The sequence below is a fragment of the Lepidochelys kempii genome, chromosome 2 (genome assembly GCF_965140265.1).
Source record: "Lepidochelys kempii isolate rLepKem1 chromosome 2, rLepKem1.hap2, whole genome shotgun sequence".
Classification (NCBI taxonomy): Eukaryota; Metazoa; Chordata; order Testudines; family Cheloniidae; genus Lepidochelys; species Lepidochelys kempii.
The window spans coordinates 229,879,116-229,901,692 of record NC_133257.1 but is presented as its reverse complement, the minus strand read 5'-3'; the positions used below and the strand labels follow the sequence as shown (position 1 = coordinate 229,901,692).

Below are 22,577 nucleotides of genomic sequence, written 5' to 3'. Positions count from 1 at the left end.
TTTACATAGTTTTTTACTCATTTTAGTAATTATTTAGAGTTGATTTGGGACTTTTGGGGGAATCTGTTTACTTATAAACGCCCCCCTCTCATACGCATGCACGGGGTACGGGACTATGCTGAAGACCCCAGGCTTTAAAATCTGCACTTCCTGCCCAAGTTCCTTCTCAGTCAGCAACAAACATCAATGCTGCCTCTACTGCTTGGGAGATGCCCATGTTGTGTCCAGGTGCAGCATCCGCTAGTCCTTCAGTCTGACATTCCAAGGCTATCACTGCTGACCACAGGCTGACAATCTGGAAGTGTGAGGTGAAAGTGTTTAGAGATAAAGGCCCAGACCCTCGGTGGGAATTAGGCTCCGAAGTATCTTTTGAAGTTCTGGGCCAAAATGATTCCCCAGTATCATGAACATGATGCATTGTGAGGTGTATCAGATCCCAGAATAAGACAAAGGGCAGCAGGATCAATGGCAGATTTCAGAGTTCTGATGGTGCTGTTCACAACTTTACTGCTTTTCAAAATAATATTGCTTAGCATTTACACATGCCCCTTGAAGAAATAAACTGAGTTTTATGAGTTGGACAATCAAGAGACCATCCTTCTACAAGGCATTTAAATGGAGGCTGCCCTATTGATTAGATGTTTTGTTGGCTTATCTCTCTCTCACATACACACACACACACACCCACCCACCCACCAAACACGGAAGATATCTATCTTATTTATTTAACATCTGCTAAATCTTGCACAGCAGAACTGTGCTGAGTGGTGGAAGACATTAATCATTCATTAACTAGCTCAACCATCTAGCTGTTCTCATAGCTGAGCTACGTAACCAGGTGTCTCCTTTCACTGTTCCCACATCCTCTCTCTCCATCCCTTCTGATTGTTACACCCACCTCTTACATTTTTGCTGAAATCTGGTTAACTCTTCAGGGCAGAGACTAACTCTTATTATATGTTTGTACAGCACCTTGCACAGTGGGGCCATGGTCTCTGATGAGGCCGCAGTGCTTCTGTAGTACTAATTTATAACAATAATAAGCGTGATTGTGGCCTATTTTCCTGAAAGGTGGAGGGAGTGGAAAAACAAGGAAAGAGAAGGGCTTCCTGGGTTTGCCACAAACCGTAAAATCGTTGTTGACAAAGCTGAGCTGTTTTCCCCTGACTTGTTTTGTAACCAGTACAAAAGTCATTCTGAAAGGTTCACACAGCTTTATTGGTAACTAAATTAATTAAAAACAGACTTTATTTTCTAGTTCTCTGCCACCTCCTTATCGTTCATTAGCTACACTGGTCTTTTGCAGGTTAGAACTAGCTTCCTGCTGTGATGCTGTTCACAACTTTATTGCTTCTCAAAACAATACTGCGCTGGGAAGTAACATGAGTTATGAGGTGGACAATAAAAAGACTCTCCTCATCACAGAGGACATTTTTAGGATGCTGCCTGAGGTAAGAACAGTTTCTTTCTTTCAGAACTAGAGCTGTTTTATTTGGCTCTTCAGAGGATGGACCCACCACACACACTCCCACACTCTCTCCTTATTTCTTGATAACTTTCTTGTGCAAAGGAGAGGGGCTGGCTGGAACTCCCATTAGGATATGTCTACACTGAACCAGGAAGAGAGCCTCACAGCTCAGGTCCACAGGTTTGTACTAGCAGGGCTTGCACCAATGCATTTAAAAATAGCTGTGTAGGGGTTGCAGCTTGGGCTGGAGTGTGGGCTCTCAAGCCCACTCAGCCCCCACAGACTTCAGAGCCCAAGCCACAGTGTCTATGCAGCTATTTTTAGCACGCTTGCACAAGTCCTGGTAGTGGACCTGGCCTGGGAGGCTCGCTGCCAGATGCAGTGTAGACGTACCGTTAGTATCTATGAACTCCACTGGTAGCTCAGCCCACAGGGGTTACTGCAGAACACTGCAAATTGCAACCTCTCTCAGCAGCCAGATGTGCCTCGGCAGTACTTCTAGTCCAGGGGCAACAGATCAGGTCTATGGACTGAAGGCCATTGTGTAAATTAAACATTGCTCTTCTCACACCTAGTTTCAGGTGATTATGAAAAGTTTCAGTCTTCAATAGATGGTTTGTATTCTTTTATTCCATGCTAATCCCGGTTACTGTGTGACAGATCTCAGGAACTGAACCAGACCTCTCTAGAACTGAAAACATGACTGTTACAGGTTGAGCTAAAGAGACTGTTAGAGACACTCATCCTCTGTGGATGGAGCACAGAAAGGAACATTGCCCATTGGATCACATGTGCCTCTCCCTTCCTGAGTGTATCTGACAAATGGTTCCTCTTGACACCTCTTCACCTTCTTCTTATGTATGCTCAAGTACTATGGACCTGATCCTCCTCTCGCACCGATGTAAATCGGGAGTAATTCCATTAAAGTAGATAGTTACAGTGGTGTAAAACTAGGGTAAGTGAGAGGATAATCAAGCCTTGTACATATCCGCAGATATCAGAGAGATACATGCACTGGCTATCCCAGCCAGACTAGTTTAGCCTCGGGTCTGTCTCCTGCAAATACAATGTGTTTCTGCAGTGAAACTGAGTGACAAAAAACAAATTCTTTCTCCAACATCAAAGAGGTGCCTTTGTTCTCCAGACAAAGCCCTTTTATTGTGTTGTCTTGAGAGAAATTTCTGTAGGGACTGGCATTTTACCAGCTTTCACACACTTTCTTGCTTTCCTGTATGGCACCCTCTCCTGTTTCTCTCCTTCTCCCTCCCAGCACACATAGCCAGTTTGAGAAAAGGGGAAGGATAATATTAGGCACCTGAGTTTCCCCCTGGCACTAGCAGTTCCTGGAGGTCTCCCTAGATACATGGTCCCACTAAGGGTATATCTGCACTGCAGTTCCATGCTTAAGCTCAGGATCAAATATAACACACCACCCTTGCATCTACACTGCAACTGCATGGACCTAGGGTCCCAGGACTCTCAGGGCTGCAGGGTCTGAGCACAAGTCAAGCCAGGACCCCAGGTTCAAGCTCTGTTGCTTTGCAGTGTAGCTGCAGCCTTGCTTCAGTCTTGTCCTGGGAGTCCACCAGAAGTGTCCCACAATTCTATGGGCCAACCTCCTTAGTCCTTGCTATCTCAACAATTTCCAGTCGACTCTATTGAAAATGGAAGTCACCCCACTTGGCGTACGGTAGCAGCTCAGGTCAGCGTTAACCCCTTCTCTTCTGAACACCAAGCTCCCAGCACACTGTCAGAGCCTCCTGGGTTTGCAATGGAGACTGAGCAGGGCAAGACTTTTGTAAATCGTGCTGCTTCATGGTCACGGGAGCACAGCCCAATTTTGGTGAATCTCTGGTGCAAGGCCAGTAAAACGGTGAACTTCAGCAAATGTACCAGGAATGACCATGTGTACCAGCAGATAGCTTTAAAAAAAACTGGCAGCTTTAGATGGGTGCTCAGTGCAGGGAGCGTAGTAAGAGGCTTAAAAGCAAGTACTGGAAGACCAGAGACAAGAACCACACCTCGGGCAACTTGCTAACATCATGGATGTCTTATGAGGAGTTTGACCGTGTGCGGGGCACTGCACCCAGCATGGAGCCAACCATGAATGATAACCTGGTGAGCTGGGATGGTGCCCTGCTGGCCCCTGAATCCAGGATGGGGACTGATGAGAGCCAGCAGCAGGCTTCAAGAGAGGTGCATAAAGTGACTGTTTATGAAACCAATCCCAGAGGAGGCTGTGTATCAGGATCAACAGCAAATTCAAGGTCCCAACTCAGAAGAGCTGTTTGATTTCTCCCCCTCTGAGAACAGTCCACTGCTGAGTCTACAGCAAACCTGGTGGAGACAGAAGCCACCCTGGAGTCTGGTAAGTTTATGACTCTGATTTACAGTTTATTACAGTATTGGGAGGGATTTCTGCTCTAGAAGCAATGCCCAAGTTATGATCAGCCCTGGCTACCAGTGTGTGTTCACTAAATATGGATTGTATCACAGCACCTTGGTGTCCCTTTCTCTCCCCCGCCCCCTCCAATCAGGTGGAGTTCAAAACGGAGACTGGGAATTTCAAACAGTCAGTCATAAACAGCTGTAAAGGGTATTTTCACTGTAGTCACAGATGTTTGTCAGGGTCATGCATGTTTTTCCTTTCAGTAGTAAGGGCTTGAAATTTGCCATTCCGTAATCATTCCTCCTTGCTCTGTGGAGCCACCTGGAAACAGTGAAAACTGTCGGGGGGGGGGAGGAGAAGGAGGGGAAAAAAACGGTTTTCTATTTCCAAATCTAGTCCATTTCAGTCATAGGTAGTCAATGCAGTCTGTGGGTCACCAAATTATTTCTCCCAAGTGCAAGTGGGGTGTCAGTTTTTGTCCAGAACTGTGGTGGGTGCAGGGAGGCAGAAGGCTGTGGAGTTCCGTATGCAGCAATAACTGGGCACAGCCATGTGTGAGCTAACACAGCATCCTGTTAATTCCCTCGTGGATTCAGACCCAGTCCTGGTTACTGATAACTTTTTTCCTGAAGCAGGAACTCCAGATATGCAGTTACACTGTGGGAAGGGTATATTTTCCAGGGCGACCTCAGTAGCTGACTAGCCCACTCCACTCACAGATGTGCTGTTCCGTCACTGTAGATTTGACTACTTCTGCTGCATACACTGCAGGTTTCCCACCAGCAGCTTGGAATAACATCTCCCTGTGGCAATAGGGCACCACAAGTGGAGTTTTATGTCCTCCAAAGTGTGAAAGGCCTGAAATGATGGGGAAGCCTTTGCAGCAAGGGCACTATCCTCCCCCACATATGTGCTCCATATGCCACTTGTTATAAAATGTTTATAAAACAGAAAACGGTTGTAATTTTAACCATGGTGCTGTAACTGCAAATAACCAGGCTGTGGCCAGAGAGAATATGGACTGAAGCATCCCCTTCACAATACATGTCGGTTCAGTTTCGAAATGTATCGTTTTATGTCCTTGCGATTCCACAAGAATTAATTCTGTGCTCCTCCACTGAACTACTTTAGACAGTATCCCTCTGTTTCTTGTCCTGTTTCAGGCCACTCCACCTCTACTGCCTGCTGTTCATCAGGAATTGCTCACGGGCCATTCCAAACAAAGCATTTCCATGATACATTATGATCAATGTTCTTGACACAGCAGACCAGCAGGTCCAGTACCAGAAGAAGAGGGATGGAAGCCTGGAGCAACGGCAGGAGGAATTGCTGAAACCATTCTCTGAGCTCTGTCCTCCCTTAGCTGCCGCTTCTGTTCCAGGAGCCGCTTTCCAAGTGTCTGCTTCCTCGCTGAAACCCTCTCCTCCACCAAAGAGCCCCACACCTGATTGCCTCAGAGATCTCTGCTACCACTTTACCCACAGTCAACTTTCCAACCCCAAGCTGGTTGGCAACAGACCTCTAGCAGTCTGGAATAGCCAGCTTCCAGACAGTTATAGAAACCTGCGTCTGGACCAGCAAGGATGACTTCAGTTGTCTCTTTACACAGGAGGGTTGGGGTAAGCTATTCACAAAGCTCCAGAAATGTAGCTTGCTTCATGCAAAAGTTTTGGACCCACTGCTGGTCCTCCCAGGTATTCATGACAATGTGCTCATGGCCCTGTGCCAGAAGCTCTGGTCTACATATGGGGCATCAGTGGCTATGCCAGTTGTACCAAGCAGCAGCAGCCAGTGTGAGTCTGCGATGCCAGGGTACTCCTCCTGCTACTCCATCAGGAAATCCGTCCGGTACCTTTGGTGGGACAGAAAATGCTGCTGAAATGTCCACCAGTGCCTCATGGATGCTTTGCCAGTCACAAAAGTGAAAGTACAAGCAAGAGAAGTTCTTCAGAAGGCGTCTCCTCCATGCCACTGGCTCCAGTCATTAGGAATGCACAAACCACAATGACTGCTCGACAGGCTCAGGCTGTTCAGACTTCCTGTAATAGGAAGGGTGGGCAGTAAAGTTGTTTTCCCACAGTCCATCACGGTCAGAGGGCTAGAGCAGCACTTGTGACTCTGGGATATGGTTGGTTTGGCTCAGGTCTGTGTGTAGCTGTGTGGATGCCAGAGCCCCAATTTGAAGCATGGGTTAGAAAAGTCTTAACATAGTTTTAAAAACAGTGTAGATGCTTAAACCCAGGATTCCTTAACAGGTCAGTAGACTCGAGTCCCACTAACCCTGAGTCCCGCTAACCCTGGGCTTACATTGCAGTGTAGACATACCCTGTGTCCCTCAGGGGATACTGTCCATAACAGGAGTGTTATATGGTAAACATATATCAAATATGTTCTGAGGAAAGAAACAAACAAAGCAAGTTATTTATCTTTTTTTTTTTCAATTTTAACAATGCAAAGTGACTTCCCCAAACTGTTGAAAGCAAAGATAGCAGCTCACAGTCCATTCTTACTCATTGCACCTCTGTTACCTCTGACTGTGGCAGACCTGTACCGCATTCTGTGTGCGTTCTCTGCAATTTACTAGCTTTAGCCTGCAAGTAGTTCTCGTTCTGATTCCATATACTAGAACTGCCAAAAAAAAAAAAAAAAAAAAACACCCTACCCCAAACTCGGTTCATGCTCTTTTTGTTCTTTTCAGTCCCCACCCCTTTTGGACTATCCTTTTAAGCACTGTGCAGTGGTTGGAAATGGGGGCATTCTGAAAAACTCCAGCTGCGGAGCTGAAATCGATAAGTCTGACTTTGTATTTAGGTAAGAGCTCCTAAACACTATTGGGATTAGAGTGCTTGAAGGGACTCTGTCAAGATTGGTAGGCCAAAAAGTAAACCAAATGGCTGTGCTATGGTTAGTTGGCATGGACATGCCCACCATCCCCATCCTCTCAGCCTGTCTGCCCCATTTTTCAACACAATAGCCACGCATCATGTTCTGCTCTGTAAATTTTGCTACTCTGAGTGCGTATAAGAACAGAGCAGAAGTAGAGAAAAGTGCACATGTATTCACACACCTGCGATTTCAGGGAATGCCAGCAATTCTTTCCCAAGTGTCTAACTACTGGCTCTTGCCCGCACGCTCAGGTTTAACTGGTCACCACATTTGGGGTGGGGAAGGAATTTTTCCCCAGATCAGATTGGCAGAGACCCTGGGGGGGTTTCATCTTCCTCTGCAGCATGGGGCACAGGTCATGGAAATGGTGGATTCTCTGTAACTTGAAGTCTTTAAATCATGATTTGAGGTCTTCAGTGACTCAGCCTGAGGTTAGAGGTCTATTACAGGAGTGGGTGGGTCAGGTTCTGTGGCCTGCAATGTGCAGGTCAGACTAGATGATCACGATGGTCCCTTCTGCCAAAAAAATCTGAGTCTGTATGAACCTGGATGTGTTCTAGTTTGGGGGTTGAGCCTCTGAGAAACTCCAATTTTTGCTTATTGAGCATCATTTAGGGTTGAGGGGTATTTTTCTTTTGATCAGGAGAAGAGATTTTTTTTTATTGTGACCCAAGCTAGCATTAAATGTTACATGCTTACCCTTGCCTTAGTCTTCATGCCAGGCACCTTAACCTTCTTGAGCACTTTTGAAAATCCCCTAGGCCCTTACTGGCATTTTCGGATATCTTTGAAAACTGGTTGTAGGAGCCTAAGTCACTTTGGGTACTTTTAAAAATGTTACCAATTGACATTCAGGGGACTACTCACAGGTATAAAGTCAAGCAGATGGTTACATGTTTTGCAGGATTGGGGCCTTGGGCTTAGGTTTTTTAAGATTTTTAGGCCTTGCAATGCTGAGTGGAAAGGGTTTTAAAGGTAGGCACCTAAATAGCTTCTCAAACTCCCAATGGGAGTTGGGCACCTCGGCACTTTTGAAAATCCCTATAGGCACCTAACTGCCTCCTGAGGTGCCTAAGGGTATGTCTATCCTGCAGCTGAGAGCAAGCCTCCCAGCCCGGGTAGATAGACCTTGGCTAGTGAGGCTTGAGCTAGTACACAAAAAATAGTAGTGTGGATGTTGCAGCTTGGGCTCTCGAGCCCACCTGACACCGTGGGTCTGAGCTTGGGTGGCAGAGATTCCTTTTGAGTCTCACTCCAGGTTGTGGAAGTAAAATTCCACTTTGTTCTCCACCAGAAACTTTCCAATATGTGAATGAGCAACAACCTTGCAGGCAGACCTCTGAGTCCACACCCATCTCCACTGGATTTTGTCACCTTTCTTATTTTTGACTTACATCTGTGCTTGTAAACAAGACAAAAGAGAAGCCTTGCCATGTCTAGTTTAGATGATTGGCTTGAATAGAAGTGATGCTAAACCTAAATGTAGCAGGTTTTTAAAGAACATAAGTGTTGGTAAACATAATTCAGACTAAAACTTTTTTCTTTTACCTTTAATAGAAATTGAGTATTTACTACTGAATCAGTAGTTGGAATGCATTAGTAGTTGGATACTTTTTTCCATTTTCATCTTTGAGGCAGGCAATAATATCACTATGCCAATTGCATCTTTAGTATTAATCTCACTGTTTTTAGTCAAAACTACAGAAAACCTTTAGAGGAGCTGCATTACTTTATCTTGGAAGGACATAGTGGCAGGATATAGTCTAGTGGTTAGAGCAGGGGAACTGGGAGGTGGGACTTCTTGGGTTTTTGTTAGCTTGGCTACTGACTTGTGTAATTTGGAGAAAATGTGACACTCTGTACCTCAGTGTACTCATCTGTAAAACCGGTTAAATACTTATTTTCAGGCATGTAGTAAGGGTTCATTAATATTTATTTATTTTTTCGGGTGCTTAGAGGGAGGTGACATATAAATGTTATGGTGCAGTCGAGGAATTTGCATAGAATAACAGCAGGGCATTTGTGCTGGGGTTCTGTTTAAATAACTGTTTCTAAATCTCAGGTGTAACCTTCCCCCAACCACAGGAAGTGTTAGCAAAGATGTTGGCAATAAAACAAATCTCGTGACTGTTAATCCAAGTATCATAGCACAGAAGTAAGTATCACCCCAATTTTTGTTCCTGTGAAATGTTGTTTAATTGTTGGACATGCTTTAGATTTTGTTATTAAACCCTTTGGGAAGCTATCACGGTGGGCAATGCATTCTGATTACTTCATTAGTGATCCTTAATTCCCAGGTAAAAGCCATACAAGCAAATGGAAGCCCATTAAACAAGTCCTTTTGGACAGAAATGAGTCGTCAATACAGAGATGAGCAGTACCTCTGTTTGCACCCACCACATGTTCCTAACCAGAAGCAACAGCAGCATTTCTCATCTCAAGTTCATTCTCTAAAGCTGGCATTCTAGCCATGATTTAGGAAAGCCCTTAAGCAAAAAACTGAGCTTATTGCTTATTGACTATCATTTAGGGCCCATCAGTGGGACTTATCATTAAGAATATGCTCAAGTGCTTTCCTGAATTGGGGCCTAAATTTCTGTAATGCATTGTCTGAACACTAAAGAATCCAACCCAAAGTAGATCTCCCTTTTTTTTCCTCCAAAGTGTTTTGCTTGCTTCCCCTTCTTGGGAAGAAAACAACAACAAAAGTCTGCTTAGAACTTGCTAATTATTGTATAACCTTCAGTTTCACATTGGGCCATTAGCTGTTCTAGCTAGTGCTTATCTGCCAAATGAATCAGTGTGGTATGTTGATATTTATTGCTTAATACTCTTACAGCATCTTACAGTTTGTCTTCTCTGTATTCCTCAAACAGACCAACCAGACAAATTTGACTCTGGCTTAAAAGTGAGACGAAAACAATTGAATACACAGAAAACTGAAGTTTTGTTGTAGCCATGTCAGGATATTCGATATTAGAAAGATATTAGAAATATATGTCAGGATATTAGAAAGAGAGAAGGTGGGTGAGGTAATATCTTTTATTGGACCAGCTTCTGTGTGTCTCAGCATCAGAAGTTGGTCCAGTAAAAGCTATTACCTCCCCATCTTGTCTCTCTGAAAGAAGTTTGTCATTGAATCAAGGAGATAGCTGGAGTCTTTGGAATAAATTCCACTTTTGATGCGCTCGCAACCCTTACTGATGTAAATGGAGATGTATTAGTGGCTTATACCAGCAGTGAATTTTGCCCATTGACTTCAGTGGGGTTGCAAGTAAAAGCAAAAGCAGAGGTTTAGCATAAGAAGGTAGTTTCGTTGGTGGCTTTCGAAGCTATTTATTGCTCTTGGGCTTAATCATGATGTTCCACTAAGTTTTTTACTCCGGTTTTTATTCAGGCAAATCTCGACTTAAGTTAACAGCATCAACCTTCATAAGGACTCAATAAAAATGAGTCAGGACTTTGGGATTTGGCCATTTCAATGATTGTATTTTTCAGGGCAAGCTGGAAGTGCCTTAGAAGGAGGAGAGGGAAAGGGTTGTCTAGAGAACTGCTCTAATTTTAATCCCTTCTAATTAGCAAGCTAAGTGTGGGGCTCTTCTCACAACACTGTAGTTGAAGTTATATCAGCCATTCTGTTATGAACTGTGTTTTCAAGGCATTTACAGTACAGATGTAAAAACTATTGCAGGGCTGAAACAAAGTCCCAAAGCAAAATCACTTTGACCATTTTTCTTATATTGCAGAATTTTGGAGGGCTCAACAGTTTGAATTGCCAGATCTCATGTCATTAGAAGTATGGTCTGATCTTCAAAAGTGCTGAGTCAGTGAGAGCTTTGGGTGTCATCAGCCTGGAAAACCAGTCCAATAGTATTTAAAAGGCAGCTACGGTTCTGATTCCGCAAAGACTTAAGCGTGTGCTTAACTTTAACTCCATGAGGACTATTCACATACTTAAAGTTAGGCACATGCACAAGTCTTTGCATGGTTGCAGCCTACATTTGTAAAGCAGCTATCACACATGTAGTGACTACTTTGCATAAAGATTTTTATGGTATATGCTAATGTGCACATTTTTAAATGTGTGGGGTTTCTCGCACCTTCCTTTGAAGACATGATTCTGGACTAGGTGGACCACTGGTCTGATTTGGTATGGCAACTCCTGTGAAATTAAGTAAATTGCATAGTGAATTTGTGATTATTAAATAATTCATATAAGACCAGATTTTCATAATAGCACATGCAAAACTGTGATCATATCATTTACAGTTACTGCCATTTAATCTGTACATGTAGTAATAGTGCTCACAGATTACATGCTCAAGCAGTTGTGAAAATCTGGCCTGCAATAATAAATTGTTGAATATTGAATTCAAGCATTTTTTCCCTCTAAAACTGATAAGTTCACTAGTCATTTTATTTGACAGATACAACAAGCTGAATGAAAAGAAGGTGACCTTTCTGGAGAACATTGCAAGTTATGGAAATGCTTTCCTTTTATTGCCAGCGTTTTCCTTCAAAAGCAACACAGCTGCTTCTTTCAAAGTATACCACACTCTACAAGAGTTCAGAGCAAAACAGAGGGCGATATTTTTTCATCCCAGGTACCTGAAAAGTCTAGCCCAGTTCTGGAGAACTAAGGGCGTGAAAGCATACCGATTATCTTCTGGTTTTATGATTGCTAGTGCTGCTATTGAACTGTGTGAGAATGTGAAGTTGTATGGCTTCTGGCCTTTCTCTAAAACCACAGAGGAGATGCCAATCAGTCACCACTATTATGACAACCAACTGCCCAAGCCGGGTTTCCACGCGATGCCCAAAGAATACAACCAGATTCTCCAACTTCATGGGAAGGGCATTGTGAAGCTGCAGTTTGGTAAATGTGACTCAGACTAAAAAGGTACGTCAGATTCCTCAAAGATAAAACACTTCCGTTTAAGTTTCAGGGCAAAACTGCCTTTTCTGCAACCGGGTGCTGTTCCCCAGATATGCACATTATTCCCAAAGAGTCTGAGAGTTAGAGGGAGGATTGACTGCTTTGCCTACATGTACAGTACCAAAGGTTCAGGTCAACTCCAGCTTTTTCTTCCACATGGTCAACTTCTGAAGGGTGCATTGCTGCATACATGAAGGATTGGCAGCACCATCCGTGATTGTCACAACGCAGTCTATCAATAGTGTTCTGTTGCCCCAAATCTGTGCCCGCCAGTCTTCTGTGTTTTGTGATGGATTCCCCAAGGTGTCCTGTTTTGATTAAAAGTGGGCTATTTTATTTAAGACCGACACATTCTACCACCTGAAAGAGAAGAGGCAAGATTCTGGTGCTGCCTAAACCTTTCTACACTGCTCCAACAGTGTACGGGACCATAAAAAGGGCCAAGCAGTCCATGGAGAAATTCACCCAGAGAAGAGGCAACATATGGCAGGTGTATGGAACCTTGTGCCCCCCACTCACATGTCCCTGCAGAGTGGTTATGCCAGGTTGGCAAAAGGAGAGGGAGTGACTACAGTACTCCATGTTGCTGCAGTTCTGGTCTGCAGAGCAGCTGGTTGATGAAAGTGGAGAAGCTGCCATAGGTTACAGCAGCTCTTGGGACTGCTGTAACTTACTTTGGGGATTGCACTGGCCCACAGAGCATCCCAGAATCATAGAGGCATGAAGCACTGTACCCTCTTTGCCTGGGCTGCATCTTCTTTGTTCTGCATCCTAAGAGATGCAGCACAGAACTTGGCCCCAGATCTTGAGTGCAAATTACAGTTGACTGTGGAAAGATTTGGTTGTGAGATTCTTTTGACCTGTTGACAAAACACAACCTGCCAATATCCTTCAGCTACGTCAAAATTTCCAGCTCAACATCTCGTGCTGTTACTCACTATGACTCTCCAAAATGACTCCTAGTCACTAGGGCTTTGACTCTCCAAAAGATGGGAGTCCAAACACCAATAAATAGGTTACAATGAGACCTGAATATAGTATTTTAATTGGACTGATATAATCTTTCTCCAGTATTTTTCAAGTTATATAAAAGAAAACTGCCCAGCAATCTGAAAGTTCAAAAGCTAAGAAATACTTTTTCTTCTGCTTAGACTGTGAAATTGATTTCAAAATGGTTTTCAGTGCTATTTAGAAAACGCACTTTCAAATATATATTTCACAGTTGCTTCATAACGATAAGATTGCTACCTTTTAAACTTTCAGACTGCTGGGCCAAGCCAAATAAGCACAATTTTCTTCCAGTGGTTTCAGATCTTCCCATCTTCAAAAGAAGAAAACAGAATGAGGATTGCTTATACATAACATTACAATACCTAATAGAATGGGGGATGGGGAGGTACACACTTTACTAGGTTATACTTTCTAACTGTAAAAAGGAATGGCATATAGGGAATGTTGAGAAATACATAATGCATTTTGTAATCACACATACAGTTGCTATGCTTTTTACATCCTGCGGTTTCCCCTGTTTGCACTTCATATAATATTAACCATGATAACTATGCCATATAACTTTAATTATAGTAAGTATGCCAGCTAGGAAAACGAATAGGAAGCCATTTATGAATTTTTCATCAGAATGGAGCACATAGGAGTCACAAAAAAGCTTAAGCATATGTATGGGTGAATTAAACACTGTCAATGCTTGACAGATTGAGGATCTGAAAACCAATTCTGTGGCCAGATTTGCATGGTAAACTGCAAAAAAAAAAAAACAATCTGAGGAGTAAATTGCACTGCCGTAACATTGAAACTTTTTGACTTTAATGGCTTGTATTTCCAAAAGGAAAGAATCTAATCCTTTAACAACAAAGAAGTGAAATGTTTTATTAAGATATCCTGTAGAGATGGTTGAAATTTTTAATGAAGCTTTTCATTGAAAAAATGATCTTGTAAAAATCAGATGTCTTCATAATTTTTTTTTAAAATATTCCACTCTGGCGAGCACAAGGATTAGGTCTGGGTCTGTCCCCTGAATGTGTGTGCAACTGAGGCAGGTTACTTATATTCTCTTCCCCTTTGGGGCACCCACAGAGGTTTCAGCCATAATCTTGCCCACAGTGTTCTCTCTGTGGCTGTAAATGAGCACTGTGTTTTGTTGACCTCAATTGAGCAATGATCTCATATACTGTAGCAAAGTGGCAGGATTCTCCTGTTGACCCACCCTTTTTAGCAGGTGTACGAACCCTGCAGGGAGATGGTAACTGGTTCCTGATAAATCCTTGTAGCAGGTGTGGCTTGTTAACCCCACCCTGGCGATAAGGGAAGGAAATTAGAGAGAGGAAATTATGGTTTGGGCTACTGATGTGTTGTCAAGGAAACGCAAGGAGTAGTCAGGAAGAAAGCTTAGCCTGAGGTTTATGTTTCCATTGCAGCTTGAGTCACCCATAAAGGCAAACCCCAGGAAGAGGGGAAGATTGCACTTCATGCTGTGGGCTAAATCTTCCAGCCGTGTAATTTGGCGCAGATCCACTGATGTCAATGGGGTGGCACCATTTTCCACCAGCTGATGGCTAGTATGTGTAGAATCAGTTCAGAGCAGTATGGGAGCTCCATCTACTTAAATACACCCTCATGCAGGCACGTCCTTAGGCACACACGTATTTGCACTGGAATACATGCAGACTTTGTCACAGAGAGAGAAAATGAGAGATGCAGCAGAATCCTGGAATTATATTAAAAGAATGATCTAGAAGTGTTTCTCAATGACCGGTCCATGGACCAGCACTGGTCCCTGACATCTCCCTGACACAGATGAGGAAGGCAGTGAGCTGGTCCATGGTATCAAAAAAGTTTGAGAATCACTGATCTGGATTATTTTGTATTGGATAACTAAGTCATTTTTGCTATGGCTCTGTGGTTGAGCAGTCTTGTTTGCTCATTGGTTAAACCAGATAAGCCTGGAGGATTCAAATAAACATAGGTTCCAGAGGAGAAAAATAGCCCCTTTCCATGCTTAGAAATAGCAGGAAGAAGAATTGGCTTCAAGAAAAAATGTCAAATGATAAATTAATTAGTCTGGCAAAAATCTTATTGTTCAGAAGCCTCATTCAAGTACCTGGATAAGCAAACGTGCCAGAAGTTCTGCTTGCCAGAAAGAGACAAGGAGACTGGCTCCAGACTGAAGGGTATCTGACATAGCATTAAGCTGCTGCTCACTGGGGTGGGTGGCTGACCAGAGAAGCTGAGCAGGAGTGAAGCAGGGAGGACTGAGCCACCTCAGAGGTAAGAGGAGGAGAGGTGGCTAAGCAGGTTAATATTACTGGGCTGCCCATCAGAGGGGCAAAAGGAGGAGGGGCTGAGCAGAGTGATGGAGTTGAGCTGCTCCTTGGCGAGGAAGGGGATGGGTATCATTGATGCTAGCAAAGCCTCGGTAGGTAGGGCCAGATGGAAAGGTACAGCTGAATATGCCTTCATCTGAGCCTCAGTTTGAATATTTGAGGTCAGTGGTGGTTGTGGAGCCTAATAATTGGGGTTGGGCTTTTCAGCTATAGTCAGATGGTCCAAAGGCAGCTAGTTTTGATAAAAAGGCAAGCAATAATGTCTTTCCAGCCAAGCTAGAGAAGACTATATAGCACCTTATGGAGCCATGCAACCTTAGCAGCAGCTGCCATTGCTATAGTACTGCATATAAGTCCTGATCCAGCATAGCACTTCAGCATGTGCTTAACTTTTAGCTCATGAGTCGACTCTATGAACTCAGTGGGACGCCTCACACACCTTAAAGGTAAGCATGTGCTGAAGTGCTATGCTGGAGCTGGGCTGCAATGGGGATGAAAATAAATTGTTCTTGTCTAATTAGCAAGCCTCAGAATAGATGTAATGGATCTGAAATTGTAAATGGAAACAATTTTATTTACAATTAATTTCTGCTAACTTTAATCAGGAAGGGGAGGGAACCATCTTCCAGAAGAAATGCAAGAATCTGAAACGCTGAAAGTTACCTCTACAGACATAGAAATATTATATTATATTTGTATCTCCCATGTACAGGCCCATTGGCCTGACCCTGCTTAGCTGATAGGAGCTGCTGATAAGGTGATAGAGGCATACCATGCGGTGGCCTAACTGTAGGCACGGCTGAATAACCACTACTGTAGATGTTCTAGTGATCTTAGAGCCCTCCTCTAAAGAGAACAGATGTTTGAACTAGATAGCTCACTATCAGTCCTTTCCACACCCTGAGGATTCTGAGTCTGATGTTGTATAACAAATGTCTGAGACTCTAGTCTAACATAAGGCTGAATACAGATGTGTGAGGCAAAACAGGCTTAAGTTACAAGAACTGTAAAAAATTGGCTTATTTTGAATCTAATATACCGTTTACTTATGTACAAGAAACAGTGACACTTGTTGTTGTTGTTTTTTTGTTTTCATTCCAGGGTGGTGATTCCAAAGGAGAAAATTTGTGTGTATCTCAGAAGTTTGGTATTGGATTTGATATGATGATGATTTGTGAGTATTAAACTGCACTATTATAATTTGGGAATATTTTACACTTAAGGAGAAAAGTGAATGATTTTTGACATAGTGATTGCTATGTTTTTGAACTTCTTGTGATCAAAATTGTTTACACAAACAAAATTTATCTGGAAAATCTTTGGACTATTGGTTAAATTTAACAAAGCACAATCTTAAAATGGTGCCACTATGTGACATTTGTAATTTTTGCTTGTCAAATTATTATAATTTAAAAATGTTTTGACATTTTTGTTCATTTCTCACAAGGTGGACAAAAGTGTGTAATTTATTAGCTCCACGGTCTGATGTGTTTACATTTGGCAATTAACTTTTTCTACTGAAGGCCTTGATCCTGCAAATTCCTCCACTAAGAGTAATTATTGCAGAAAAAAGTCATTTGGATTGTGCAATAGAGTGCTGGTGCCACTAGAGGGCACGGGCACGAGACCACATAGAGAGAGAAAATGAGTCTGCTCTACAGTCTTAGCTAACAGGGCGTTGGCTTTTTAGCTCATGCAGTAGAGGCTCATGCATTTAGCTCCAGAGGTCCCAGGTTCAATCCTGCCCGCCGACAACCAGGGTCTGTTGGTGTTACAAGTGGGAGCTTGTCCGGGATTTCAACTCAGAAGAAGTCTCTGAAGCTCAGGACATGCCTCCTCAGCTAGGGGAAGTATGTAACCTACACACCTTCTGGGTGTGGTGTTGTCCCCTCTAGTGGCGGGGTGGGGCTGGGGGTGGAGAGAGAGAGACTGACTGCTCTATAGCCTTAGCTAACAGTCAGTTGGCTTTTAGCTTGAGCGGTAGACGCTCATGCACTGAGCTCCAGAGGTCCTCAGTTCGATTCTGCCCACTGAGAATGGGCATCTGTTGGCTTTACACCCACACTAGGGTGTTATACCACTAGTCAGTTTCCCCAAGTAGATAAGCCCTTACCCATGTGTTTAATTTTATGCACTGTGAGTAAACTCATGGATGTAATGGGACTACTTGTTTGAATGTGTGTAAGTGTTTGCAGGATCAGAGGCCTATGGTTGTTTTTGTTTTGTTTTTTTTAAACCAGTTTAGTTAATTGTATTCTCTTCTCAGTTCAGTTCAACTCCTGCTAAGGACAATGGGCTAGATTCTATGCTGTGCCTCCCAGAACCCTGGTAGTGCACACCACTATGGGCATTTCTCCTCCACCCTAGATGAGTATCCTGGCCCGCATACAAAATGGACCTGTCAGCCAAAGAAACCAACTGCAAAACCTCAGTCACCCTTTACATTTCTTCCTGCAACTCGCTGACATTCAGGCATAAAACCTTCCAAGGAGTTAGGACGTCTGATGCGTTCCATTAAAACTCCCCAGTAGAGCTCTTCCAGTGTCCTGCCCCAAGCCACATGCCCTATGCCAGGGATTGTAGTGGGGGTGGGGTTGTGTATGGACAGCCCCAAACTAGTCTTGTGATGAAGCAGTTCTCCCCTGGCCCCTTGTGGCTCCTGTATGGTCCCTAAACACCAGTGGAGATTATAGGGGCGAGAGCAGAGGCAAAGTTGGCCCCACTGGAAAGAGCCCTATTAACGTTAGTGGGAGTTGGTCTGAGCCTTTGTTTCTGTGCTTTTGATTTACAGGAAGTGATGTTCCTTTGCTCATTATAACTCACAGATTTTAATATAGAATAGGACAAAATTCTAATAACCCGTTTCTGCTACCAGCAGAATCTCCATGATCTCTTGGGGAGTCTATTGAATGATCAAGTCAAATATATAATTTTCTTATCCTTTTGTACATATTCCGCTAAATCTCAGATATTTGTTTACTAAATATCATCTTTGACCAGATAACACTAATTCTTCATTCTACATTAGATTAAACTTTAAATATTCCAATCATTGAGCTTAGCTGAGAGCAAAGTATTGGGGAAAAGACTGTTTAAATAAAGTGTAAAAAAAAATTACTGTTTTTTCTTTAAATTTAATCTGTTATAGAAATATTCCTACACCCCTGTGAAATTGAAGTATATTTAATATATTTGTAATTTACACATGTTTTATATGTGCATTTTTATAACTGCTTCATATTTGGCCCTTTTGTTTATATTCTTAATGTTAATTACATCAAATACCTAATTAAATTAAATTGTTAGAATGAGACAGAGAAGTTACAAACTATTTTTCCAAAAATAGAAGAAAAAAAAGTGATGCATCCCAATGGCAGAATTTTGAGATTATCTCATTGAATTCTCCATTAACAAGTAACTCTTCATCTGTCATTTTGAACAATTGCTTCCTGGATTTACTTCCTCTAGAAAAGTCAGAGCAAATAAAGACCCATGTTACACCAAGAGACTTCATTATCCTGGTGGTTTCAGAAGTGAGAGAATCTTTCTTCCATTTGCCTTTTTATTTATAGGAGTTAATCCATTGGAAAAAACTTTGGGTTTTTCCCCCCAAAATTTGCCTTTCCTGTGACTCCCCCAGTTTATTACAGAATGACCCAATACAAAACTCTTAGACATACTAAGGGACAGATTTTAAAACCTAGCCTCCCATTTGCAAGGATAGTTTGTGAGTTCAAATAATGTCGCCTAACATCCTAATCTGCAGCTGGATCACCCGAGTGCACCCCTGCAGACCTTCTCCTGAATTCACACACTGCGGAATCCAAGATGATAGACACAGGTGCAGGGGTGTGTATGGGTAGATCCAGTTCCAGAATCTAGCTCTTTGAAATCCAGCTAACTGATTGTACATATCAGTTAGACATCTTGGTGAGATTAACTGTGCCTGTAGACAATTGCAAAACTGATAGGTGCAAAATCATGGTTGCAAATTGAGATACTGGTTGAAGCAGATTTACGATTTAAGCTTCTTTACAGACCATCTCTACTTTTGTTTTAGTCCATGTGATGCACAGACTGAAATTAAGGGAGAGTGGTAAATGGGGAGATTCTAAACTACCTGACAGTTTATAAGGTTATAAGTGAACATACATTTTCATTTTCAAGATAATTCCGTGCATCATAACACATAACTATGGCCTCAGAAAGGTTTAAAACTTGTCCCTTGCCTGAGGTTTCAATGTCTCCAAAATGTGTATTGTTTGGGTTTGCTTTTATTTTGTTTCTTTTATATGTGAATATCACACTAGTTATTACACATTCTTTGAGCTGTTAGGACTGTGCATTTCACCAGAAAAAATGATGCTGATGGTGTAGGCTCTGCTAATGTTATTTCCAAAAAGGTCTCTTAAAAATCTATCATTGTACATTCTTATGCTTTAAGATATGCACTTGCTATTGTCTGTTCTTACATATTAAGATGTTACAGTATAATGTATAACTGTCTGTCTGTAGCATTTAGGAGGAGGCATGCAATGCCCCTCTACTGTACGTGTGCATCACCACTTGCTTTTATAACAGGAAACTGAGGTGAAGTTGTATTGTTGAGACATCAGTCAGTTGATTTTAATTTATACTTTGTTTTATGTTTTAAAGTGCCTAATGATTTTATGTCAAAAACACATTGGTTTCACAGTTATGATGCATTCTTAGGACACTGTACCAGTTCCATATTGTTCTGTAATGGAATATTTTTGCAATTTCTGTTTGGAAATAAAGACTTATTAGACATACCTGTGTACTGCTTCTTTTATCCTTAAGACGTACCTATTAAAAAACACAGTCGCTGAACTAGAAACCCCATGTTGACCTTTAGTTTGTGCAATAAAGCCCTACTTTCTGTTGATTTATTTGGTGCAGATTTTCATTGAATAATACTGTTGGGGTAACTATTGCCTGCTTAACTAGTTAAAATGTTAACTAGAAAAGGTCTTGAACCTCTTCTTTGTGGGTAGAGCATAGTTTTATCCCCTAGAGAACATGAATAGACCATTGAGATGTTACTGTACTGAAGCAATCACTAGAGCACAGCTCTAAACTCTAAAGTGACTTTTAGCCATAGTCCTACCATGGCCCTATCCCCTCCCTCTTGGTGGCTAGTACCCAAGGAGGTTAGCAAGGACTGTGAACATGCCTGGCCCTGGCTCCAGCTCCTTGCACCTACCTCTCCTTGTGCATCTGTGCAAAGGGCCAGTCACAGTCTGACCCTAACCTGGGCTTTAATCAAAAATCACTTCAAGATCTTCTCAGCCAATTCCCAAGCATTTTAATGCAAAAATAGACTCTGTCCCCTCAAAGCCAGGATAGAGGCATATCAATGTTGAGAACACGCAGAACTCGGCCTTGTGCTTAGCAACTTTTCATGGAGCAGAAAGAGTAATGTCGTATCTGTGTGAAGCAGCTCCCCTCTTGCCAGTTAAAGAGCAGAGAACCCGGTTTTTGAGGTAGCTATCACTTTTGGTAAGATATCTGGTTTTCAAAGGATGGACGCTGTCTCTCAGAACCTACCTACAAGGTCAACTTTATGCTTCTGCAACAGCCAGGCATTCCTCAAGTGAACTAGCAGCATCTAATCCCAGATAGAATATTCAAAAGAGTACTGCTGTCAGGTTACCAACATGTAAAATCAATACAAAAAGGCTATTTATTTAAATATATTCTTTCAACAGCAAATATTTATTTCTTCCCTTCTTGGGTACCCCACAGAATAAGAACCTCACTTTTAGGTACAAGCTGACTTTTAACACCTTGTTCATTGACTGAAGGTCCCAGAGTCCTTCATTATTATACACTGGGGAAGTTGGCTTCAGAATGCTTTGGGCATTACTCTCCACAAGAGGGTGCCAAGCCACTTCACCAGTCAGTAGCCGGTCCTCTCCATTTATAGCATCCAGGTACTGCAACCGCTTGCACACATACTCCATTAGCTGCCTGGGACCCTCCGTGCTTATTGAAAAGGTTTCTCCAAAGGGCTGCTGCCAGTACATGGTCATCAGACAAAATCCCCTCATCATACCCAATATAGCTGCATAGAAATTTTCTGTCATGCTTCTTTCAGAGTAACCGAATCAATCCCCATCACTTTACCATGCTGTTCAACATCTTCCCACATAGAATGAACTATATAGCGACACATGTATTTCCCAGCTTCACCCTCCTGTTTCATTCGTACCAGACATATACAGACATGAAGTGGGGCTACTAGAAACCATGAGTTCAATGTATCGGGCATATGGCACCCGTGAAAGAATTCCTCGTAGTCAGTTGTCTCCACACAGCAAGTGTATATGCGCAGAGCTGTTATCTTAATCTTCCATTTGTTATATTTCAGTGGTCTGGTGAATCCCATTGCTTCTAGTGCAGTAGGTTAATAATGCCCTAGACTTACCTCTACTGCAAGGTTATCAATGGTCTGTATATTTACTGAGGCTCTCAAATAGAGATGAGGGAAAAATTGGACTGTACTTCAAGTCAATAAATGTATGTATATATATTCTGTTTCATAAATACCAGCAATTGCAGACCACAAGCAAATATTTTCCATTCCTGTGTGGGGATACCCTTTGTTTCTTTGCTTCATTGTTTTGAACGACTTGGAAATGCCTTTTTTTATTTTAGTGGATTGGTTAAAAGAAAGCAAAGATTTTTAAAAAATAAATCATTGCTGCTTTTCTCTTTTCAAAAAATGAAAGGTTAAACATTTTCAAAACAGCAATTAAGTAAAAATGTGACAAACACCTGGTTTGAAGGTATTTAGTGAGTACCGTAAGACAATAGTATGGCTTCTTTATTAAAGTCATTTTTGATCATATAGAAATCTAGGGCACAGTAGTTCTAAGTTGGCACATACAAGAGAACAACCCTCAAGTGGATGAATTTCAGAGGGAAAGTTTACACTCCTTGCCTTTCAGTCTAAGAGAATAGCAGGTGATTTCGCTTCTATGCTACTTATTTGTGAGATTCTCCAAATAGAATCTGACTGTTTTATAAAATTAGGTCAAATATGTACATGTAGTGGGTGTGGCTTTTGTGATGTGAACTTTTATCCTCTAGAGCAGAGGTTCTCAAACTGTAGTCTGCAGACGGAACTCCATTCAGGTGGTCCGTGGATAGTTCCCTCTAAGTTGTGCGCCTTGGTGGCTGAACACAAGACAATGAAGGGCCACCCAGCTAATTAGTGAAGCTGTGCAGGCCTGGCTCCACTAATTAGGTGCCTGGATCCTGGAGAAGACACACATGTGAAGTGAGGTGGTGGCTCTGGTGGGAATAGGGTGTAGGTGGGAGGGGGCAGTGGGGTGAGAAGAGGGAGTGGGGGGAATTTGGGACATGTAGGGCTGCCACGGCCAGAGAAAGAGGTGACTTTCCCCAGCTCTAGGGCTGCAGCTGCTGGAGAAAGATGGCCCTCCTTCCCAGCCTCAGCAATGTGGCTGCTGTGGTGGGGGAGATACCCCCCTCCACCCCAGCTTGAGGGCTGCCACGGTGGGGGAGAGAGGGAGA

At 42.6% G+C, this 22,577-nt stretch overlaps 1 protein-coding gene and 1 pseudogene across 1 annotated transcript in view; one reads left to right on the top strand and one right to left on the bottom strand.

The window, feature by feature from the left end:
- ST8SIA6 (ST8 alpha-N-acetyl-neuraminide alpha-2,8-sialyltransferase 6) overlaps positions 1–19,739 on the top strand; it is a 43,315-nt gene extending 23,576 nt beyond the window's left edge. The window contains exons 5-10 of the mRNA XM_073334133.1: positions 1,307–1,451; positions 6,556–6,668; positions 8,806–8,898; positions 11,171–11,643; positions 16,122–16,194; positions 17,287–19,739. Coding sequence (XP_073190234.1) covers positions 1,307–1,451; positions 6,556–6,668; positions 8,806–8,898; positions 11,171–11,639 — 820 coding nt within the window. The 3' untranslated portion in view covers positions 11,640–11,643; positions 16,122–16,194; positions 17,287–19,739. The remainder of the gene's footprint in view (positions 1–1,306; positions 1,452–6,555; positions 6,669–8,805; positions 8,899–11,170; positions 11,644–16,121; positions 16,195–17,286) is intronic.
- A 989-nt stretch (positions 19,740–20,728) lies between these two features.
- LOC140906175 (ubiquinol-cytochrome-c reductase complex assembly factor 1-like) lies at positions 20,729–21,429 on the bottom strand (annotated as a pseudogene).
- Positions 21,430–22,577: the final 1,148 nt, after the last annotated feature.